This window comes from Melanerpes formicivorus, unplaced genomic scaffold, assembly GCF_026170545.1.
Source record: "Melanerpes formicivorus ecotype bairdi unplaced genomic scaffold, bMelFor1.0.p_v2 SCAF_7, whole genome shotgun sequence".
NCBI classification, from domain to species: Eukaryota; Metazoa; Chordata; class Aves; order Piciformes; family Picidae; genus Melanerpes; species Melanerpes formicivorus.
The window spans coordinates 938,858-962,346 of NW_027142359.1; the positions used below are offsets into that span (position 1 = coordinate 938,858).

The following is a 23,489-nucleotide window of genomic DNA, read 5'->3' on the forward strand; positions in this document are numbered from 1 at the left end:
CAACAGCATCCTGGGCTGTGCTGGAAACCTTATCAGCAGGTCAGGAAGAGGGAGCTTTTTCCCCTTCAGTTTCCTTCTCAGTTCCAGTAGATAAACACTAGGTCTGCCCTCAACAGTACAGATAGTGCAAGAATGGCTGAATTGTAGTTGAATTATAATCAGGAGAAACCTTCTTCAGCTGTGACATTCAACGTTAACAACCACTGCAACATAAAAATATATCCCCTCCCCCCCCATCCTGTGGTAGTTTTAAAGAATGGAAAGCTACACCCTTTAGCACAGAACACTGTCTGCATGCTTCTGTTTAAAAAGGTTTAATTTTTCACCCTGGTACAAAAGTACAGTACAATGTGATGGCAAGGCATTCACCAAGAAACATTCAAAGAATCAAGGGAAATCCCCCCTGTAAAGCTTTGCTGTAACCCACCCTCACCTGGGCAGCAATCAAAAGGTGAGAAAGTTACACTGCTGCCCAGAGGCAAAGAAAGATGAACCACACAGGTGTACACACATACAAAAAATATGTTTGCAGAGCTAATAGTTTCACATGCTGCTTGGACATTCATGACATTTAGTCTACTTGGCTTAGTGGCAGAATTCATGGTTTGGGATGTCTAGAAAACACCTGGCCCGGGAACATGTCCTGTTCATAGGAATTCCCAGCAAAAACTATGGGATCACATAATACCAGTGAGGAAGGAGGGATCTGACCCTGATTAAGTGTCAAAACGTCAGCTGCTCTGTAGTTATTCCAATCATACTGCCTTCAAATGAAGGTTCTGTCCTCCACACCTCCCTTTTAACACCAAGTATTAGTGGCTGCTCAAACACAAGAAGTGATGTGTTTGCACATTACCTACTTGCAAATAACCATTAAGAGCACAAACTGCCAGGCAGAGGAGATAACACTGCAATCAATGATGTGTGTGAACTCTGAACAGGGGATTAACCTAACGTTGTGGACTGGAGAATGATGTCCCTCCAATGCACCTACATTCTTGGTCTGTTTAATCATTTCCTTTGAGGGTTTTGAAGTGACAGAAAAGCCCCATTCAGTGTATTCATTATAGTTCATCTCCCAGGTGTTTTCGTTTGAAAGCATCACCTGTTAGCTTCTCCTGGGCCTCCTTCATCCCTTGGACAACTGAAAGATTAGGCAGAGAGATACCAACTGTTAATCTCAACATGAAAACATCAAGGTGGACTGGTATTGAAAGTGTTTTAAAACAACACAGGTACAGAATGCAGATCTACAAATTAGCCTGTGGGGAAAACCCCAAGCAATTCTACAGCCTTTTCACAACTCTTTGTAGCTGGGAAAGGGACCATATTCCATGCCACAGCTGGAGACAACATCTAGGTCCCACAAACATTACAGAAGGTAGTGAGGTGAATCATGATTATGATTACAAATCATGAAGTGAATCAAGAAGGATCTGAACATGCTGGAATGTGTCCAGAGAAAGGCCACGAGGATGATCAGAGGGCTGGAGCTCCTCTCCTCTGAGGACAGACTGAGAGAGTTGGGGCTGTTCAGTCTGCAGACGAGAAGGCTCCAAGGAGACCTTATTGTGGCCTTCCAGTATCTGAAGGTAGCTACAAGAAAGCTGGGGAGGGACTTCTTAGGGTGTCAGGTAGTGATAGGACTAGGGGGAATGGGAAAAAATAGAAGTGGGTAGATTCAGATTGGATGTTAGGAAGAAGTTCTTCACCACAAGGGTGGTTAGACACTGGAACAGGTTGCCCAGGGAGGTGGTGGAAGCCTCATCTCTGGAGGTTTTTAAGGCCAGGCTGGATGTGGCTCTGAGTAAACTGAGTGAGGTGTCCCTGCCCATGGCAGAGGGGTTGGAACTAGATGATCCTTGAGGTCCCTTCCAACCCCAACAACTGTATGATTCTATAATGATTCTGAATGATTCTAAAAGCACTTTAAACTACTTAGCACCCACCTTGATCAGCGTTGGTATAGAAGTACTTGTAGCTGGGGTTTCCTTTCTCATTTATGATTTCTGGGTGAACTTTTCCACTGGGGTCTATGAAACGAGAAATCAAACAGGAAACTTAGATAAGACAACAACAACACAATCCTGTGAGAAGATACAACAGCTGTAGATGCCCTACCCATGAAGAGGATTCTGGGAATGTAACCTCCATCAGGACTAAAGGCTTCATCCTTTGGCTCTTCATCATCCTATTAAAGCAAGACAGAGGCAACATATGAGCAAGGTATGTAACAAAACACAGCACTCCTTTTAAAGCAACAAGCTGTTGCCTTCAGATTCCATTTACCCTGATCAATTTACACTCTGAGCAGAGCCTAGGTAAGTGCAGTATCTTCCACTCTCAAAGGAAAGGAAGTTTCATACCTAAATAAGTATAATTTGTGAAAATTCTGTGTAGGGATGTTTGACATGTCATGACAGAGTGAATGTAAATTCCTTTTCTGCCGGAACAGAATGGCACAAGGCACAAGCTGTTAGAGACCATGACAGAGCCAGGTTTGTAAACACAACTGAAACAACCAGACTGAAGACACAAACCAGGGTGCAACCAAATGGTTAATTTCTAGGCAGCAGTATGAATACAAGTCAGAGGGCAGCATACCTCAAGGTTGACCATAACAAAATTATGGGCAAGTTCAGAGATCTCCTTGGATTCAGCAAACTTCGGCTTTAAGGCTAATTGAGGAAGAGGGAAAAGAAAAAATGAAAAGGTGAGTGATGACAGTGGAAAAGATTTCAGATTTGCAGGCAAGCCAGCATTCAAATTCTCAACTTCATTGCTCCCTCTGGAGTGCTGGTACCCTTCCATAAGCAGTAAGCAAATCGAATAGATGTATCTACCTGCTCAAGCCAGGCTCAGAACAGCAGGGAACTGAGGCTTGCTGGGCAACCATATGATGAAGCCTGGCCAACAGACAGATTTGAACCAATGGAACAGAAACAAAAAGCTCTCACTCAATTAGCTCATCCTTTAAGCTTAGCCATTATGCCCAAATACTGAAAGAGCATGGCAATTTACACTGAATTCTTGAAAACCATTCATTCTGTTCCATTTTTCAGAGCTAAGTGCAGCAGAAACTGCAGCCACGACACAAGTGCACTATTACAGCTGATTATTTTGCTGCATTTAGGCATGGTTGGCTTTGGACAGTGCTAAGAGGTAGGTGAGGTGGTGTGATATCATACCACCCTACGTGAAACACAAATACCTTTAGCTACATTTTGAATGCAGAGAGTTCAGGTTTCTCGTGGTTACACGATATGCGTACAGCAGCTCCCTAGAAATGTCAACGAGTTCTAATATTTACCTTTGCAAGCTCCACACCAAGACTTGTGGATGATAACCATGAGAGGCAAACCACTGAAAAACAAGAGGGGGAAAAAAAAAAGAAAGCCATCAAAGAAAGCTTACAGTTGAACTTGTTACATTTTAACAGATTTCTGCAAAGGCTAAACTGAACAGCACAGGAGGGATGTAAAGAGATTCGGCTGTTGTCTTGCAGAAAGACTTCCCAATCTTCAAACATGTGTACTAACGATTAATTTTAACTGCCAGCCAATAGCTCTTGTAGAGACTTTAGTATCTATCCCTGTTCTTCAAAAATCTCTTTAGCAGTTCACCTCCTTACCAAGTTCAGCTTCTCGAGGCTCCTTGACAATGTATCCAGACTGCATTGTGATTAGACAGAGGCACTGAAGACACCTCACATACTCCCTGTTGTTAGTGTGGGTGATTCAATTAATCCACCACTTCACTGCTCCTCACTATTATGCATCAATTTAGAATAGAATAGAATAAACCAGGTTGGAAGAGACCTTCAAGATCATCATGTCCAACCTATCACCCAACACCACCCAATCAACTAACCCATGTAACCAAGCACCCTGTCAAGTCTCCTCCTGAACACCTCCAGTGACGGCGACTCCACCACCTCCCCAGGCAGCCCATTCCAATGGGCAATCACTCTCTCTGTGTAAAACTTCCTCCTGACCTCCAGCCTGAACTTCCCCTGGCGCAGCCTGAGACTGTGTCCTCTTGTTCTGGTGCTGGCTGCCTGGGAGAAGAGACCAACCTCTGCCTGTTTACAACCCCCCTTCAGGTAGTTGTAGAGAGCAATAAGGTCACCCCTGAGTCTCCTCCTCTCCAGGCTAAGCAGCCCCAGCTCCCTCAGTCTCTCCTCATAGGGCTTGTGTTCCAAACCCCTCACTAACTTCGTTGCCCTTCTCTGGACTCGTTCCAGCAAGTCAACCTCCTTCCTAAACTGAGGGGCCCAGAACTGGACACAGGACTGGAGGTGTGGCCTAACCAGTGCAGTGTACAGGGGCAGAATGACCTCCCTGCTCCTGCTGGCCACACTGTTCTTGATGCAGGCCAGGATGCCATTGGCCCTCTTGGCTGCCTGGGCACACTGCAGGCTCATGTTCATCCTACCATCAACCAGCAGCCCCAGGTCCCTCTCTGCCTGGCTGCTCTCCAGCCACTCTGACCCCAGCCTGTAGCACTGCATGGGGTTGTTGTGGCCAATGTGCAGAACCCGGCACTTGGATGCGTTAAATCTCATGCCATTGGACTCTGCCCATCTGTCCAGCCTGTCGAGGTCTCTCTGCAGAGCCTCTCTACCCTCCAGCAGGTCAACTCCTGTCCCCAGCTTGGTGTCATCAGCAAATTTACTGATTTTACCTGACAATAGAGGTGATACAACTACAGGTGACTTCCTTTTCCTATTGAGCACATCCAGGTAGTACAACACTTACCTCCACGCTTTCTGCATGAGGAAATCCCTCCTAACACTGCCATTGTTTCTACCACCCAGCCGCTGAACTGGTGCATCCTGACTAGGCCAGAAAGCTAAGTAACACTAAGAACAAGGAATCGGGAATCTCATCCCTTTCCTCTTACCAATAAAACCCTTAAACTAAGGACTAGTATCCAAGGGATGCTGGTAATGACACAGCTCCCAGAACAGTAAAACCAGCCTAATACTAGGTGAAGGGAAGGAAGTAATCTAGAGAGAATGTACAACCTGGCTACTTCTTTCAGGATATGCCAAACCAAGCAAGCTGGGAGCTTTCTGCCACTGTTAACTCATTGGGCTGTTAGGGGATAAAAATAAAGCGAAATTTTCACAGGCAGCTTTGTACACAATCAGTGACTGAATGAATTACTACCAGGACTGATGTATGAGTTTATCTTTAGCTGCAAAGAGCTACAAAAGAAATCTTTGCAGCGTTCAGTTCTGGCCTTTGGAAGCAGGAATGGGTGGAGAGGAAGCCATTACCACTTAAGAGTAGTTCACAAAAAGTCTGCCCCTTAGAACCAATCAGTGGTACCATCTTCTTTACATAGGACTGTTTGCAATAAGGAGCAAAGCTTGGGCTGTATCACCATCCTCTCCTGATGATGAAATGCACCTTTCCCCCCATTGTTTCCATATAACCCAACGTGATTTTGCCTCTTTCTTGAGTAGAGGCTGACCTAAGCCTGGGAAACACACATTATTCTTATCATCAAAGATCAGTGCTTCACTTTAGAAGAGTGAAATCATCTGGTAATCAGTACTGGCACACACCTTTTGTTTCTAAAGTTAAGAGAAATTTTCAAAGCAGATTTGAAACAGAAGTGCTTGTCGTCTTGGAATACCAACTCTTAGTGAGAACTCACAGAGGTTTTCAAGATACTGAACCTATTTTCACAGCTTTATTCTCTTTGACTGGGAAAACAACCTTATACCAGTTTTTGCAGTAGCTCCTCAGCCCTGCAATATGTACGACCAGCTAGCAGATGCTGCCTGCACAGCCACTCTAACTGCAGGAAGCCTTCCTGCCTCACAGCAGCTCTGCCTCCCAGGCAGCACTACTCATACCATTAAACCCAACACGCACAGGTTATTAAAGACAGGGATTAAGCATCCACCAGGAAGTGAAAAGCTTCTATTAGCTGTGTATGTGGTATAGCAAAGACTGAAATAGCTGAAGCCAAGTGCAGAATTAAGTTACCCGTCACAGCTGGTGCAGACTCATCAGAGTTTCACCCAGCAGAAACACTGACATTTTAGCCCAGTCTTCCTATGGGAGCACCCATTCTTAAACAGTTAAGTGTTTTCAAAGGCATTTGATGCTGACCTTGCACAGAAAAGACATAGCCTCCATTTAAGGCACACATTTTATTGTTAAACCTGAAACAGAAATTTGAGTTTGCCAAGCCAGCACCTTTGTGTTTCTGCAGAGCTTGTAAATCTCTCTCTTGTGCTCAGCAGGGTTTCATGAAACAGTCACACCCTAAAAATACAGCCTGGTGCAGTTCTGGACCTGAAGTTTCTTCTGCAGCTTGACACAATCTGGAGACAATACTGGAAAAGCAATCTTCTTATTCAAGACACACACATGCCAATATGGAAGGGAAAGGTTTTCCTTTCAGGTTTTCATGCTCAGACACTGTTTGCTTACTGTGGTTTATGTCTCCATAGGAGACTTCACTTGTTTGGGGATGCAACAGTAACTCTTCCTTTCAAAGGACGCAATTGGGGAGGTGGGACAACAGCATCCCAGTAGATCCTCTTAGCAATATAGTTTGCACAGCTGCTGCAAGGACACAGCATCCATCCTCTCAGAGCTGCTACTGCTGCCACATGATCCAATATGTGATCTGCTGGCCCCGAGCTCTGTCAGGTCCGTGGCTGGAAGGCGTGTTCCTCCTGTTGCAAGTACTTTGGGACCAAATCGTGGCCACTGCCGTGTGCACCACAGGTGACAGGGTTCACTGGATGCTGCGGCTCAGGTACTGCAGGAACATGCTGGCCAGCTGGGGCAAGTTTTCGTCACTGGGCTGCATCTTGGTGTAGCTGATGAACTGCCTCCGCAGCCGGCTCAGCTCAGCCATGCTCACGGGCCGGTTCAGCACCAGCCCTTCTGCGACGCCGGGGACGCGGACCAGCTCCCCGGGCTGCGCCCCGCTCCTCTGGGCGGCCATGACGGCAGCCAGCACCTCCTGGGTGACGCGGTCGAGGTGGTGGAGGAAGCTGCAGGACTGCAGGGGCTGGGTGCGGGTGGCGCGGTGCGGCGGCGGCGGGGCGCTCTCGAAGAGGGCGGCGCGGATGTCGGCCAGCGGCAGCGGCTCCTCGCCGTGCACCGTGAAGAGCGGCCGGTCCCAGCGGTTGCCCGGGTCGGGAGCCTCGAAGGGCGGCTCGTCGGGGCGGCCCGCGCCGCCGGCGCAGTGCAGGAGGCAGCGCGCCGTGCCCGCCTGCCGCGCCGCGCAGTACAGCTCGTAGCGGATGCTCCGCAGCTCGTTACCCGCGTCCACGATCACCACGTCCCGCCGGCTAAGCAGCCGCTCCACCTCGGCTCGCAGCGCAGACCGGCCGCCCTCCGCCTCGGCCACGACATGCGCCTGCCTCTCGGGCCCGCCCAGAGCCTCCTGCAGCTCCGCGGCCCGCCGGCTCTTCCCGCTGCCCGGCCGCCCGCACAACACCACCAACGGCATGCCCCGTCCGCCCCGCCGCCGTTCCGACCCGGACGGACACGGCGACTGCTTCCGCTCGGGGCACCCCACCCCACCCCCACCCCCGCTGTCGGTCGCCCAGGCAACCGCGGCCTGCGCCTCGCAGCCCCGCGCCCCGCAGCCCCGCGCCTCTGCTGCTTCCCGGGCTCGGCAGCGCGGGCTCGGCAGCCCGGCGCGAGGGCTTATCCCAAGGGCAATCGCCTCCCGGCAGAGCGCGCCTGCCCCCGGGGCACCGTCCTGCCAGGCCTCCCGCTGAAAAGCGCTTTCGTACCACGGCTACCCCTGAGAACCAGGCGCCCACTAATTGTACGGGAGCTGTATCCCTTCCTTTGCCCACAGGGAACGTTAAAACAAGGCGTCTCCAGCACATCAAGGCTGTGCTACTTAACTGGAACTGAAGCCACAGAACTAGACCACTCGGTTCTGATGTATCTCACTCGATACATAACACATAATTTCATATAATTGTTCATCTACAGGCCTAAGGTCAGATTTAGAACAAAAATCTGGGGTTTAGGTCTATCTTTGTGGTTGCTGGTTTCTCCCAGTCCTTTCATTCAATAGCACTCAAATGCTGCTGAACTCAAATGGCAATGAAGGGGGAGAGCATGAACGCGCATTCCAGCCATCCCTCATGGGGTGTTTCAGAGCTGAAATGCTCATCCTGCCTACACCCAAGAGCTTGCCACCTCTCCTTCCTCCATCTCACTTTAAAGCTGCCTCTGCTTCACTGCAACATAATACTGCAATTATTCATCCAAATACTGAAATCATCTACGTTTTTACACAATTGTATCGAATAAACATTAAACTGTAAAAACTTGTAAGGCCTCTGAACCACGCTGTCTGGGTTAATTTGGTGTCCACACTAGAATGCAGAACTTGCCAGGTGCCTCACTCTGAGAGCAGAATTCAATGGAAGCAAACATGGAAGGCAGAAGGAATTTCTGCCCATGCCAGCACTGTCAGATCTAGGTTATGCTTTTAAATAAGTACAAGTAGAACCTACAAGCATACAATTTTCCTTCTCAAGCATATAAGCAGGCAACTTTCCTTTTCAACAAGAAACAGAAGAAATCCTGAGGAAAGAAATGTGTCAGAATGCCATTTTTAACCTTTTCACAGAGAATTTAAGCTTAGCATTTAAGCTTAGCCCCAGAAAGTTTCTGCTTAAACAACTGATCCCCTTAAACATGCATTTGGGGGTCCAAGAACCACGTCGTTCTTGACTCAATTATTTTCCCTTCAAAGACATGCTGGGAATTCCATCATTGAATCAGACCAGCGATTAAACTCAGGTAGTCTCAGCAAAGTTACAAAATTCCACATTTTCTCCCTAATGAGCTCTAAGGATCTAAGCAGTCTCCAAAGCCACCTTCATGCTTGTCAAGCACTCCTCTCTTTTCTGTGAATTAATTTAGGGGTGAGACGGAACCTTTGTGAATGTCTTTAAAGACATTTTTCTGTATTTAGCCAGCTTACCTGGCTGCTGCCTCTTTCTTCCCATCTTCCAGTGTTCTCCAGTGAATATGATCTCCAAAACCTGCCAGAGAGAAGGGTTTATAAATGCTGCATAATTTAACGTGGAAACTAACAGAGGAAACCAGTCTGACCCTTAGGAATATTTCCAGCTCATTTTATGTTCTTTTGTTTTTTTTAATCTTCATTTTAAGGCAACTATAATCCCAGTCCTGGCAAGACCTCTGCAACAAAACCCAACCCACACAGCCTTATGAGGAAAATCCCACTGAAATTAATTAACAGAGACATGCCACACTCATGAATATTTATTTTTATGTATGCAAATGTCACTTAAATTCCCCAAGCATAGATTAAAACTGAAGGGGTTTCTGGTTATTCCTCAGTCGTTTTCAAGACATGAACGTTTATTAACTGGTTAGTGACAAATTAAACATGTCAGCATTGGTCTTCCTCAACTGCTCTGAATTTGAAACTTAAAAATGTTTAGGCCCACATAAGATCATTAATGGCTCTCGGACTATCATGCTAAGCATTACTGCTGCTGAGAATGCTGTCAGAAGAGTAAGCAAGAACTCCCTGACTGAACGATGCAGGGAATATCCCACATCAAGGTAAGGAGTCTTCTTATGGCAGGTGAGAAGAGTCAGTGATTGTACAGGGACTGACAGATTTTTTTGACCCTATAGCCAACACAGCACGTAGCTGAAAACCACACAGAAGCTGAGATGAAGGAGATCCAGGAACTGTTCATAGGGGAACTCCCCTGGGAGACCTCCTCAAAGGCCTAAAGGCTCCAGTAATTCACACCTGTACTGAATGACAAATTATCAGCCTCTGCTTGCCGTTTCCCATCCCTGAGGGTCTGGCTTAGTCAACAACCCCCAGTGCCTAGGATGCTGAGTAGGGCAGATTTGGGGAGCTATAGAGGGGTTGGGAGCTGCAGACTGCCCTGTGCTGGCACAGGGGGGAGTGGATATCGTCTGCGATAGATGAGTATGGCAAAGAAGCTGGAGAAAGCCAAAAACAAAGTCAGCAAAACCTCGTGGCATCCTAGTTCAGTATCCGGGAGCAGTGAACAGCTGGCACAGTATCTTTATTGCCCTCTCTTCTCTCCTGATATGAACAACTATGCACATATATGATGCAACATATCAAATATTTAGTTGTGCTATGTGGGGTAACTGCCTAGCTTACCATGGGACAGGAATTCAGGCTAATCCAATGCGCTTCAGGGGCAAGGTCATTTTACAACCAAGAGCCCTCTATGTTAACTGAAAACCCATGAAGCTCACCTGCCATATGGCTGAAGGAAGCACCCTTGTGAAGACAAGACAGCCCTGTTTTGGCTAAAACTATTGAAGCAAGGCTAAACCAACAAAACCCCTCAGCTTTGAAACAGATTTTGAAGGCTATCGTGCTTGGGTGAAGACATCTGCCTAATTAACCGCAATTTTAATGTTGAAGTTGACACCCCTCGGTACAATAATAAGACAGGTGGAGCACATGCTGAGCACATATGACTCAACTCTCCCCCCAAATCATGCTAAACCTCAACCAGAAGGCAGAAACAGACAGGTTAGGGTGCAAAAAAAACATGACAGGAACCTATCTCTGCAGCAGCATGGCGGGGAAGACTGGACAAGGACAGTGGATAGGCTGTGATCCTTTTCCTCCACCCAAGGCAGGGATATCTTCTTAGTAAGAACTGCACCTTCAATGTATGGCTTCACTTTTGCTGCATTTCCACTATATATCACCACTATTGAAAAGATTTCTGTCTGTGGTTTTGTTGTATGTTACCTAGGGTTTATGAACTCGAGCTCAGTCCCCTGCAGCCAGTGCATTTCTCCTTGGCAATCCCCAATCTGTTGTGTCTGTCTCTTTAGTCAATTAAACTTTTAAATTACTTTAACTTTCTGAACCTTTGTCAGTGCAAGTCCTTATTGGGACAGTGGGGAAAAAATGATGCAAATGTTAATTTTGTCAAACAGCTGTGGTAAGAGTCCTGGATTCCGGGACTGACAGGCGCTGGGGTCTTACCCCTACCACACCAGTTATGGGTAAGGTGAGGACGTCTGGTCCATATCCTGTCACACACATACCGGACACAAGGCAATGTTTGTAGCAGAGCAAAAAGCAGATCAGTTAGCACATGGGATCACAGGATGGTAGGGGTTGGAAGAGACCTCCAGAGATCATTGAGTCCAACACCCCTGCCAGAGCAGAACCATAGAATCTAGTGCAGGTGGCACAGGAACACATCCAGATGGGTCTTGAAAGCCTCCAGCGAAGGGAGACTCCACAGCCTCTCTGGGCAGCCTGTTCCAGTGCTCCGTGGCCCTCACGGGGAAGAAGTTCCTCCTCAAGTTGAGGTGGAACCTCCTGTGCTGGAGTTTATATCAATGTGCTGGAGTTTATATCCATGAGCAGAAGTCATGCTTACTCAGAATATTGACAGAGCAGCTATTTCACTTAAAGGCCAACATATAAAACAGGGAAAACCTTGGACTGTTCCAGCTAGGAAACACTTACACTGTTTTTTGGTTTTGGGTTTGTTTTGTTTTGTTTTTTAAATTCTTCTTTCTTTCTTTCTTTCTTCCTTTCTTTCTTTCTTCCTTCCTTCCTTTCTTTCTTCCTTCCTTCCTTTCTTCCTTTCTTTCTTTCTTTCTCTCTCTCTCTCTCTTTCTCTCTCTCTTTCTTTCTTTCTTTCTTTTTTTTTTTTTTTCCTTTTCTTTATATTTTCCTTTTCTTTTATTTTCTTTTGGGTTTTTTTGGTTGGTTGGTTTTGGTTGTTTGTTTTTTGTTTTTTGTTTTCAACTAAACCTCACTGCGTGGCGAGTTTCAGCACGTTTTTTAAAAGCACTACACAACACATACTGGAGTGTTTCTTTTTGAATGAAAGTCACCTGAGGAATTAACCGTAAAGCAAATGGGAGCGCCTGGCAATGCACACCACAAAGCCTTGCGGTCATTGATCACACTGCGTTAGAGGAGATCGATCCCTCAGACGGGCTGAAGCCACCACCCGGGGCGAAGCAGGGGGCCGTGGCGCAGCCTGACTGAACCGGGCTATCGGACATGGCAATCACACAGGGAGGCTTCGGCGTGCCAGAGGAGAGGTGAGGAGCGGTCGGAAAGGAAAAGGGAAGCCGAGGGCGGGAAGCAAGAGCCATTCACCGTCTACCAGGAGCCTGCAGACAGGGGCCGGCAGAGGCTGAGCAGAGCTGACGGGCAGCCCCATCCAGGGCGGGAGCACTGAGGGGCTGCTTTCCACCCCCCCCACTCCCCCCCACGCCACGGGAAAGCGGGTCCCCTCGAAACTTCTCGGGGTTTAGCTAGAACAGAACCACGACACCAAAGACCGGTTAAAGACTTCCCCCTTTTCTTTAAAGTCCAAAGGCGGCGGTGTTCCGCTAAAAGGCGGCGGCAGTGCCAGGCCAGCCCGCACCCCCCCCCCCCCCCCCCCCCCCGCCCCTCACGGCCCCTGCCCGCCGCGGGCTGTGAGAACCGGCCCGGCCCAAGAGCACCCATCCGCGACAATGACAAAAGTTGAGAGGAAAGCCCAAAGAAAACGTTTGCCTGACCCTTTCCGAGACCTTCCGCGGCGGAGGCTGCGGAGGCCGCCAGCACCAGGCACAGGCAGAAGATGGACGCTGCCGCGGGCTGAGCCTTCATGGTGTCGGCGCGGGCAGCAGCGGCACCTTGGGTGCAGCCACCAAGCCTCCGTAAACGGGACCGGATCAGCTTAGGTGATTGATTTTTTTTTTTTTTGCCTTTTTTTTTTTTTTTTAAAGCCTTTTTTTTTTTTTTTTTTTTTCCCCTTGGGCCCAGGAAGTGATGTGAGGCGGATGTGGGCGGTGCGCCGGCCGCACCGCTCTGCTCGGAGTGCTGCGGAAGGAAAGGGCTGGTGGGGAGTTGCCGTATGGGTTTCTCTCTCCGGCCCTTCAACCGTGTCCTTCTCAGTCAGGACAGTTCGGTTCCGCACAGGTAGTGGAGGTCTCCCTGGGTAGAAATGCCTCAGTCTCACCGGCTTTCCAGACCCCTGCTTACTATCGTGAAGAAAATCAAGGGTTACCCTGGCGGTAGCAGGCTACGAAAGATGAATTTTCTCCAGGTTTACTTCCTTTTCCCAAATAAACCCTTTTATCCCCATTTTTGACCACCTTGTTGGAAAAGTGAGACAGACCGCAAGCACCCGTATATGAAGGAAGGTTCGCCAAGGGGGAACTGTGCACCGAATAGTGCGTGGTGACGCTTGGAGCCTCTGCGTCTCCTGTTTGGGGTCCCCGGTTTGAGTTAACCGGCGGTAGTGCCCGCCCTGGAGCGGCGGTGCCCGCTTGGGGGCACGGGTCAGTGCTGGCCTGACTACAACTCCCAGGGGGCCTCGCACGCAGCGCGCACGCGCGCCGCGGCACCACTCCTGGCGCTGCGGGGTGTGGCTCCGCCAATCCGCGGGCGCGCTGGTGCCGTCACGTGGCGCGAAGCTTCCTTTCTCTGTGCTCCTCTCTTTCCTTCCTTGGCCGCCATCTTGTTCTCACCGCGTGTTGGGCTGCGGAGGATCCGCCGCGCTTAGGTGAGACTTTCCCCGCGCTCCTCGGCGCCGGGCCGCCAGCAGCGCCTCCTCTCCTTCCTCTGCCGCCTCCGTGCGCGGGGCGTTGCAGAAGTTCGTCCCCGTCCGTGGCGTGCCGTGGTGGGGCCGTGGGCGCCGGCCGCTCTCCAAAGAGAGGACGGGGGAGCGAGGCCTGGCGCCGAGCGTGCGGGGTCAGCCCTTGCACGGGCGGGGGGCCTGCGAATCTCGCCTCATGCCGCGGCGCCTCAGCCAGGCGGTGTTGCCTTGTCTCCCGAGGGACGGGGATTTGATCCTCTCCCGCTCCCCATTCTTTGGGGGTGGCCAGCGAACTGCACTGATGCCCTGAGTTCCTGCTACTTCCTCGGCAGTCTCTGGTTGTATGGCCTCGCTGGGTCTCCGCTCACCCGCGGGAGGCCCGCCCTCTCCTCCCCGGCACATCGCAAATGCAGAGCTTTTTTTTCCCCTTCATTCAGGGGAGCGCTGGTGACTTACTGGGAACAGGGAGATGCCGGCCTTGCGCTGGAATCCTTGAGTCGTTTTTCCACCCCTTTCGGGCTTTGAGGCCTTCCAGCCTTTGAAGGGCCTTCATGACCCATTGTACAAGCTGCTTGGTTAACTTTTCAGTCATTGAATTGGATGAATAGCTTGCCAGAGGTTCATATGGGAAGTCTGTCGAGATGTGAACTTCATCGAATTTGGAGCTGGTTTATTAGCTAAAAGTATCCGAGATTAATTATTTGGAAGTAGCGTTCCAAGTAGTGTAGTTTGGAGTCTCTCCATGGGTCCTCTTAAAGGAGTTTTCCTAGACACATCCGTGCTGTGAGTGTTCTGAAGTCAGTAGATCAGTCAGATGGTTCCAGCAGTGCACTGGTGTATTTGGAATTCTCAGTAGCTCAGGCTGATGCAGAACCTTTTGATTTGCCTCCTTATGGCACAGACACTTCAGCTAGACCACACTGTGCTGCTTAGGTGGTGTGGCTTCAAAGCTTTTTGTTTGTCTGTTTGCTTGCACTGTTTTGGCAGATTTTCTGTAAGGTTAACAGCCCTCTGCAACTTCAGGACTACTTCCCCCCCCCCCCCCTTAATATTTTGATGGTTAATTTGTGTCTTGTTCTTACTTTTTAGACGCAGCACCATGAACCAAGAAAAACTGGCCAAGCTTCAGGCACAGGTCCGAATAGGTGGAAAGGTAAGAAAGCCATCAGAGACTGTTTCTTGTCACTTCAAAGGACAGATTTATTTCTCAAAACAACCTTTAGCTCATGAGAGGCAGGGGGGAAGTAGCCTTTGAAGCCTGGAAAGTAGAGTTTTCCAGTGGTGTGAACTCTTGTACTAATGCCTGAACAGTGCACAACTGCTGGGTGAGTGGCTTCCAGCGTGTAAGCTTCCTTTTTAATTCAGTGACTTGTTGTGACCTGTGAAAACTCAAGCCAAGCTTTACCTCTTGGTTGTTCCAGTTCTGCCTTGCTCTTCTCCCTTTTGAGGGGTTACTCCCTTTGTGCCAGCTCCAGGGCTTATCTGACTCTTGAGCTGTTTCTTTGAGCCAGCAGGTAGTTCATATGACCAAAAAGCCTGTAATTGTTCAGTGGAGGTGTTCATCACCTCACTGTAGGCGGGGTCAGAGGAAAAACTTGCAGAGTAGCAATTCCAAAATTGCTCTCTGTGCAAGAGTTTCAAAATGTTTCATTACTTGGTGATGAAAGTCTGATCTTTTCAAGTCACTGGATTTGGTCTTCATCTTGGGGGGCAGGAGGTAAGAACCTCAGACATTTACTATTTTTACAACTACTTTGTGGGAAGGGAGAATGCTGCTGCTGTCTAATGTCTTTTTGGTCTTCTAAGAAAGCTTAAAATTGAGACAGCTAAGGCTGTAGGTGAAGGGAAGTAAGTTGAGAAGCATTTTTGACTGGAGAGCTTTCTCATATTTTAAAGACAGATCAGAGTGCAGTATGACTTTCAAAAATGGAGGTGGTGTGATGCTTGGAGGACATCTGACTGTTGGTTCTTTTGCAGGGAACAGCTCGCAGAAAGAAGAAGGTAGTGCACAGAACAGCTACAGCTGATGATAAAAAACTTCAGAGTTCTCTCAAAAAACTGGCAGTAAATAACATTGCTGGCATTGAAGAGGTATGCTGATGAAATAACTTCTTCCTCTTTGAAATTGAACTCACTATGTTGTTGGATTTTTTTTAAGAACAGTTTTCTCTTTCCTGCACAAATTTACAGGTCTGGTTACTGAGAGGTGAAATTATTTGAATTAGTTGAATGTTGTCTCATTCCCATGAATGGTTAGAAGGGAGAAGGCTCTCCTGGCCAGAGAGTGACAATAGAACCCAGTAAGCTGCTTGTCATGTCTGTGGCTTGTGTTTGTTGCAGAGCAAAACTTCTCCTGATTCATGAGCTTGGACAACCTGCATTAAAGCCAAGAGCACTACACATGTGTACTGTGCAGGCACATTGAAAGGAAGGGGTTTGTGGTGCAGAATGTAAAGGAAGGCACAAGAATTCCAGGGGTAGGAACTTTGTATTATTAAAATTAGGTCCTTTTACTGCACAAAAATGACCAGGATTGTTTGTGGTAATCACAGGAAGTGACATTTCTTGGAATACAGCCAAGACTCTACAGGCCTTGCTTCTGTAGGAATATAAAAGATCCAGGTTCTCCTACAGTATGTCTGCTCAGCACCTATCAAATATGAACTCATATTTTCCATACCATTGTGGAGACTAATGCTCCTGTGTGAGAGGGGGGAGATGTTTCTTCATCAGGGACTCAATATTACTGTAGTACTCAAGAGAAACACAGTAGGTAATCTGTGATTAATTTAAGCAGGATTGCAGGGTGCTTCCAGAGGTCACTTAGTATCTGCCTCTCTTCAAAGGCAAATGCAGTGTAGAAGTGTGGTTTGTCTCAGCTTTCACACCTCTGCTATGTATGCTCATCCATGCAAACCCAATGAGATACAATTTTTGTTCTGGCTTGGATTTATCTTTCTTGTCCCTGCAGAACATAAGCTCTTTATTCAGACACAGTCAGTTAAAGATTTTAAATGTCTCCATATAGAATCATAGAATTATTAGGGTTGGAAGGGACCTCAAGGATCATCCAATTCAAACCCCCCTGCCATGGGCAGGGACACCTTACACTACAGCAGGCTGCTCACAGCCACATCCAGCCTGCCCTTAAAAACCTCCAGGGATGAGGCTTCCACCACCTTCTTGGGCAACCTGAAGCAGTGTCTCACCATCCTCATGGGGAAGAACTTCTTCCTAACATCCAATCTGAATCTACCCATTTCTAGTTTTTTCTATCCCCCCTAGTCCTGTCACTCCCTGACACCCTAAAAAGTCCCTCCCCAGCTTTCTTGTAGCCCCCTTCAGATACTGGAAGGCCACAAGAAGGTCTCCTCCGAGCCTTCTCTTCTCCGAACTGATCAGCCCTAACTCCCTCAGTCTGTCCTCGTAGCAGAGGAGCTCCATCCCTCTGATAGTCCTCATGGCCCTTCCCTAGACTCACTCCAGCACATCCAGAAAGAAGATAATGCAACATGCTTCCACCTCTATTACTGGGTTCATAATTACAGGATGTTGTCTTCAGATGGACACGAGTTGACCACGGTCAGCTTTGTGTAGATGGAGTTTGGGAAGACAAGTAATGTTGAGTCAAACATTAGTAGCTCTTCTTTGGCACTGAAGAGGATGACAGTGCTTGAAGCCTTCACTATTTCCCCAGGTGTAAGGGACAGGACATGTTCAGTTCTGCTGGAAGGCAACACACCTGGCTTTCCTGTTGAAACTGATGCTTTGTGAAGATTGGTAACTCACATGGTGTCATATTTTAGATCTTTAGTTTCCAAATGGCTATTTTCTCCCTGTAAAATCAGCATTTACCAGTTTTAGTGGCAGAAGTTTATTATAGTTGTTTGGTTCCTCTCTTCTTTTTTTTTTTCCAAACAAAATTATTTTCCACTTGGCCATAGTTCAGCCATGCCCAGAAGTAAAAAAAAAACTATTTTAACTTTTTGTTGTCTCTCCTTTTAAGTTAAGAACCATAAACCAAATCAGATATGCCACTATAAACATTGACAGTAGGAGCAAAGCAAGCCACTGTACTGGCTGTAAAATTTAATTCTTGGTGGCTCAGAAGATGAGGGAAGAGAATGGTGTCACACTGTGATGCTCCTAGTCTTAAAAGAGTTGCAGTGGAATTGCTGTGCAGTGGGTGAATAAACCTCCAGTTGAGTGTGTCTGTGTCAGGAGGCATCCTTGCCTTGGGCAGCTTCAGCAACTTGTGCCTTTGTCAGTTCTGCTGCAGAAATGTTGCCCTGATAGGTGGGCACAGACAGCTGCAAGTGGTGATGTCTTAAACCTACTTGGGATGACTCTGCTGTTACATCTTTGAGTTTGTGAAGAGTTAACTACACAGCTAAAGGCTTTGGTGCTATTTTTCCCCTGCAGGTTCCTGATACTAACTTGTTCCTAGCTTACAGTCTAATAACTTGTGCCTGGTTTTGCCTTTGTTAACAGCCATGAGCTGCGTGGTAGGGTTTCTTACATTCAAATGGAAGAAGTGTATTTCACATAGTGTGTATGAACCTGTATTTCACCTTTACCTTGTATTTTCAGTTCAGGTGGTGTCACTTCCAGGTGCATTTATCATGGTTGTATTTTTCTCCTGGAGGAGTGCTGCTTTGGTAAATTCTTAGATATCGAATGTACTTTTTTATCATGCTCATTAAGAAGGTGCTGCAATGGTTTGGTAAATGTTCTTGGTGTGTTTAACCAGGTGAACATGATAAAAGATGATGGAACAGTCATTCACTTCAACAACCCCAAGGTTCAAGCTTCCCTCTCTGCTAACACTTTTGCAATCACTGGTCACGCAGAGGCTAAACCGATCACAGAAATGCTTCCAGGCATCTTAAGCCAGCTTGGTGCTGACAGCTTAACAAGTCTCAGGAAGTTAGCTGAACAGTTCCCAAGACAAGGTAGGTCTTTTTGGAATCTTTCATTGTTTATTGAATGCAGGGAGTATTAAAAGTTACGATCCAGATATCACGTGCAACATAAAAGGACACATGGTTTTGACCACTTTGCTTGTCACTGCTGTGAAAATACAGCAGGTTTCACAAAGCTTTTGGTTTGGTTTTCTTCTTACTGAGTCAAGATTGCTTTAAGAAAGGCACAGACATGCTGTGATTCCAGGTGTGCAGCTGTGTATGACTAAACACAAGTCCCTTTTTTTTTGTTACCTGGAAGAACGTAAGAGGTTCTTTTTGCCAGGGAAGCAATTCTGTTTTCTTTGTTCACACCAAACATGGTTCTGCTGTGAATGCAGGAGAAGAAACATTCTCTAATTCCCCTTGGAGTTAAACTGATACTTCTGAAAATGACTCCAAATCAAAGATGTAATTCAAAATATAGTATTTTTAAAACCCAGTTTTTAATGCCACCATTTCCTATTCATTTAAAAGCCATGGGAGGTGTGTGGTGTAACTATGAGAGTAGTTATACAGTGAGGAAATGGACTCTGGAGCTGGCCATTCAAACGACTGATGGATGTGTTGCACTTAGGACAGTCGGTTTCTTTGGTACAACCTTGATACCAATGGATACTTAATCTGCTCTCTGTAGATAGTGCAGTCGGTCAGATCAAGAAGAAATACTTCTATTGTTAAATGGTTGCATTTCTTTAGATGAACTGTAACATGTTCCATGCCTTACAGTAGGCTGTTTGACGCAGGACCCTTGATACAGAAATACTTCTTCTACAGTTGTGGCCCTGTTACAGTTGAATTGTGTGGTGGTCTGTGTTGAGGCACATGACTCCAGTTAGAAGATATAGTCACACTGGGTTTTTTCTGTATCATTTGGTCCTCTGCTAGCTCTGCATTCATAGCCCTAAGCATTTGGGGATGACTGTGCTGATGCTTTGGTATAGGAATGTTCACTGGCAGACCTTCTGGTTAGAATAGAATAAACCAGGTTGGAAGAGACCTTCAAGATCGCTGTTGATACCCAGTCCTTTGTGTGCTTGTCACTGTTAGGGATTGGGGCGATGCTGGCTTCTTTCACCTGTACATTTATTTTGTTGTGTGGTTGTCCCTAATTCTTTGTAATGAGCACTGGGCACCAAATTTGTTTTTACAGTTTTGGATAGTAAGGCGCCAAAATCTGAAGATATTGATGAAGAAGATGACGATGTCCCAGGTAGGCACATAGACATTTGTATGGCTATTTAATGTCTGTGTACTATAACTCGTGCATTCAAATATTTAGCTCCTGATGTGATTATACTCTCACTTGCTAAGTGAGGTTTTGGGCATCACTAAAACATGACTTTGGGTTCTAGCTTTTGGAAAAAAGGTTTTCTTTCTTCAATTGGTGTAATTCTGGTGTGCAAATACATTAAAATACTTGGGAGGGCTGTTGGAGCAGGTAATCTAAATATCCACATGGGGTTTAGGGCTGCAAAATCTCATGATTGACATAATCATCAGCTGGTCTTTAAATCAGAGTGTGGAATGGGGATTTCTATTTCTGTCATAGAAGAAACAATGTAAGTGTCTTGAAAGTTCCTCAATGAATAAATATTGTCAGTTCTTAATCAATGAATAGCTGTCTAGCTAAATAACCACATTCTGCTGTAATTCTGTGTGGTTTATCACCTAAAACAACAAACCCAGAGGTTCAGTTCCTCATGCTCTGGCACTGGTTTATGTCTTTGTGACCTTGCCTAAAAAACTCAGTTCTCTAAAATGTTCTGTTTGTTAGAGCACAACAGTTAAGGAGTGCCTAACTTCAGGTATTGTTCAAGAATGCTGATGGCTCAAGACTCAGCAGCAGCTAGTAGAGCAGCTGCAGAAATCCAGTCTTAATCACTTCATGTTCGAACTTCCACTGATCTGAGTCTTCCTGCATTCCTAGTGCTTTGTGTGTGTTCAACCAAACCATACTTCCTAAAGCCCTTTGAAATCTGCCTGTAAATAATGGTGTACAAAAGTATAGTTAAAAAAGTACTTGCCTTTCTCTGTAACATGCATTTGCATTAAAGCGGCTGAGGGTGGTGTTCCTGGGCATTACTGTATAATGCATTGTCTTCATCTCTTTCAGATCTCGTAGAAAACTTTGATGAAGCATCAAAGAATGAAGCTAACTAAAACCTTGATAGTTCTGGAAGCTGGCATGGACTAGATTTAAGAAATCAGCTATGTGGTTCCAAAGTTCTAAAGAAACAGTGAACATCATCTGTTAATAGTTCAGTAATATAAATATTTTGTATTTTTATGATGCTGTTTGGTCAGCATTTTCTGTCAGTTGATTTTGCATTTTGCACTTACTCCCAGGATCTACTCTTTTGGTCAAAAAGAAAACGTCAGTGCAGTTGGAGGGGTGTGTGCATGTGGGTATGTGTCTGTGTGTGGGTGTACATATAGTGGAGAACTAATTGGAGGACACTTATTTAACCTTTCCCCCTTTCCTCTGGAAGTAGAAAGAACACCAAGCTTCAGCACTGTTACTTTGATTGTCACCAAATAGTGCACAGAAGGTATCTGAGATTAAAACTTTGTCCACGTTACGTGACCTGAAGTCATAACCTGGGTTGAATTTGCTGTTCACAGTTGTGCTTGGGGATGTTTCTTGTACACATGATAATTGGCAGCCTTCTGCTGGTCCCAGCTGGCAGTGAGGGTGAGCTGCTTCACCAGCTCACTTGGTACAGTAACTTGTTAAAAAACAAAACTTGGTCTTGGAAAAGGGTGCTTTGTTTTTTTAAACTTTCCTCTATTTTTCTTTGTGTTTTTTTTTTTTCCCCCTAGTCTCTCTAAATTTTTGGGACAAGCTAATGTTTGACTCTTTTCATGTAGGCTTAGCAGTATATTCTTCTGTTGATTATGTAGAGTATTTCCCATCTCAAAAAGGAAAGCAAACACTTTGGTTCTTTACCATCATGTCACTTCCTGAACTTGGAGGTCTAGTTGGTAACGGTCCAGTGCATCACTTTTGCACAGTAACAGATTCTTGCTTGAGTAACTTCAAGCTGTTCTCTCGGCATGACTGCATTTACTAGCAGCTGATGATCCCCTGTCATTCTTGAGGCACTAGGAATCAAGTGCACGGTGGGAGCAACATGGAAGGTGGGAGGAAAGAGTTGTTGGCATTTTGCCTCGCGTCCTGCTGGGCAGTTTGAGCAATGACTGGAGGACTGGCTCTGAAGGGATATCTTCTTTTTTGGTTTGTTTTTTTTTGCCTGTAACTTACCTTTGCCTATAACCTACCTCTAGGTTTGGTGTCACCTACATAGTAGCTTCTCAAAACCCACAAATGCTCCTCAGGCATAAGGAGGACATTGGGAGGTACTGTTGGTACAGTGCAGTATTTATGACCTTTCTTTAAAGTGCTTAATGTGAACCTGTTTTCTCAGAGGCTCTTTCAAGGTTCTTGATGTAATGTGCATTATGGTATAGTTAGACATCCTTGTAACCTGTGTCAAGGGCAGCTGTGGCTTAAGAAAGCCATTTTTTTTCCCACTCTACATCTGTCACTTCACTATGGCTTAATTGGAACATACCAGCTTTTTATGTAGGTTCCTATGCTTAGAGAACTGTAAAAGTACAAGGCAAGCAGTACCTGAGTTCTGGTGACATCATCATGGAACCACAAAAGTGGTTAATCACCAGAACTCCTGCATTTATTTTATAGGCTTTGTTCAGTTTTCCTGTTCTATTTTCTATACTACATGGACCTTACTACCAAATAAAATACCAATACAAAAGAGGAACCGCTGCCTCTGGTGTGTTGTCTCCTCCTCCCTGTGGCACTAGCCGAGGACCGGCAGGTGGATGGCAGCAGCTGTTTCTGTCCCATCCTTGCTGGCAGTGTCTGAGGGAGATGCAAGTAGGACTAGGGAGGAGCTTTAGGATTTCACAACTCCCTTGAACCCACCCTCCTGTTTTCACTGCAGTGTTGAATGAAACTTGGGTTTGTTGTATGGCTGACCTTAATGCAGCTGCATTTGATCTGTGGATAAGGAAGAGATACCTTCATGAATGTGTGCACGGGCACACTGAATTGCCTTCTGCTGCCTCTACAAGCTCAAGGAGCAAATGAGGGATGCTAGCAAACAGTGTGTGCAGTGTTCTTCATTTGCTCAAGGGGCATGAGTGAAGAATGTTTCAAAGTAGCAGCTGCTCTGAGTTGATGTATGGGATGTCCCCTCTCCCTAAATTCTGTAATCAGAGACTGAAAACTTGTGCTGATAGGTTTCTGATGTAGGAAGTGTGTCAAAAATAGTTTTGTGAGAGCTTGAGAGTAAGCATTGGAAATGATTATTCCATAAGCTTGTACAGCTGAACTTAACAGGCTCCTACAGAACACTCAGTAATTTCTGCTCTTGGTCATGACAACTTACATGTTAAAGCCTCACTCTTTCCTGTGTTTGCCAACCAGTAAACTAACGTAAATATGCTAGCTTATGTAGTTACTATCTTCAGTTTCTCACTGTATCTGGAAAAAGTCAACCACTGCTGGAAATACTAGAGCTTATCAATCATTAAACTGATTCTAATTAAAAGTAACCCATCAAGGCTGTTGTGGGAAAAGCTCTTTCTCTTTGTATTTATTCTTGGTATAATGCAGACAGCGTTTGTACGTGCTGATGGAAATGCTAAGGGGAGTGTTGGTGCAGGAGAAACTACCTTTGGAGGGTGAAGGGCCACAAGGATGATAAGAGGGCTGGAGCTTCTCTCCTGTGAGGACAGGGGTTGTTCAGTCTGTAGAGGAGAAGGGTCTGAAGAGACCTTGTTGTGGCCTAGTATCTGAAGGGGTCCTAAAAGAAAGCTGGGGAGGGACTTCTTAGGGTGTCAGGTAGTGATAGGACTGGGGGAATGGAGCCTCCATGGAGGTTTTTAAGGCTAGGCTGGATGTGGCTCTGAGC

The 23,489-nt window shown here is 46.5% G+C and overlaps 3 protein-coding genes across 4 annotated transcripts; 1 reads left to right on the plus strand and 2 right to left on the minus strand.

Annotated features, from left to right (window-relative positions):
• Positions 1-298: 298 nt before the first annotated feature.
• Positions 299-12,779, minus strand: TXNDC12 (thioredoxin domain containing 12). The gene is made up of 7 exons (XM_068140596.1): positions 12,567-12,779; positions 8,983-9,043; positions 3,311-3,363; positions 2,605-2,678; positions 2,122-2,191; positions 1,950-2,033; positions 299-1,144 (listed from the first exon to the last, which is right to left on the minus strand). Exons 1-7 carry the CDS (start codon positions 12,655-12,657, stop codon positions 1,065-1,067), a joined length of 513 nt encoding a protein of 170 aa, XP_067996697.1. The 5' UTR covers positions 12,658-12,779; the 3' UTR covers positions 299-1,064.
• Positions 5,316-7,502, minus strand: KTI12 (KTI12 chromatin associated homolog). The gene has a single exon (XM_068140490.1). The coding sequence runs from the start codon at positions 7,480-7,482 to the stop codon at positions 6,760-6,762; it is 723 nt and encodes a 240-aa protein (XP_067996591.1). The 5' UTR covers positions 7,483-7,502; the 3' UTR covers positions 5,316-6,759.
• BTF3L4 (basic transcription factor 3 like 4) lies at positions 11,860-23,154 on the plus strand. 2 transcript variants are annotated; one of them, XM_068140593.1, is made up of 6 exons: positions 11,860-12,101; positions 14,678-14,741; positions 15,566-15,679; positions 18,339-18,540; positions 19,703-19,762; positions 20,666-23,154. In XM_068140593.1, exons 1-6 carry the CDS (start codon positions 12,061-12,063, stop codon positions 20,710-20,712), a joined length of 528 nt encoding a protein of 175 aa, XP_067996694.1. In that variant the 5' UTR covers positions 11,860-12,060; the 3' UTR covers positions 20,713-23,154. The 2 variants fall into 2 exon arrangements, with proteins under 2 accessions (XP_067996694.1, XP_067996696.1); XM_068140595.1 differs by lacking the exon at positions 11,860-12,101 and adding an exon at positions 13,449-13,555.
• Positions 23,155-23,489: the final 335 nt, after the last annotated feature.

Excerpts from the sequence above, each read along its gene's own strand:
- KTI12 (XM_068140490.1), bottom strand. The coding sequence starts at position 7,482 with ATGCCGTTGGTGGTGTTGTGCGGGCGGCCGGGCAGCGGGAAGAGCCGG.
- BTF3L4 (XM_068140593.1), top strand. The coding sequence starts at position 12,061 with ATGGCAATCACACAGGGAGGCTTCGGCGTGCCAGAGGAGAG. Across the intron at positions 18,541-19,702 it reads TGAACAGTTCCCAAGACAAG|TTTTGGATAGTAAGGCGCCA; the intron begins GTAGGTCTTTTT and ends TTGTTTTTACAG. Across the intron at positions 19,763-20,665 it reads AGAAGATGACGATGTCCCAG|ATCTCGTAGAAAACTTTGAT; the intron begins GTAGGCACATAG and ends CATCTCTTTCAG.
- TXNDC12 (XM_068140596.1), bottom strand. The coding sequence starts at position 12,657 with ATGAAGGCTCAGCCCGCGGCAGCGTCCATCTTCTGCCTGTGCCTGGTG. Across the intron at positions 2,679-3,310 it reads TTGGTGTGGAGCTTGCAAAG|CCTTAAAGCCGAAGTTTGCT; the intron begins GTAAATATTAGA and ends TTCCTCAATTAG. Across the intron at positions 2,192-2,604 it reads TTGTTATGGTCAACCTTGAG|GATGATGAAGAGCCAAAGGA; the intron begins GTATGCTGCCCT and ends TTGCTTTAATAG.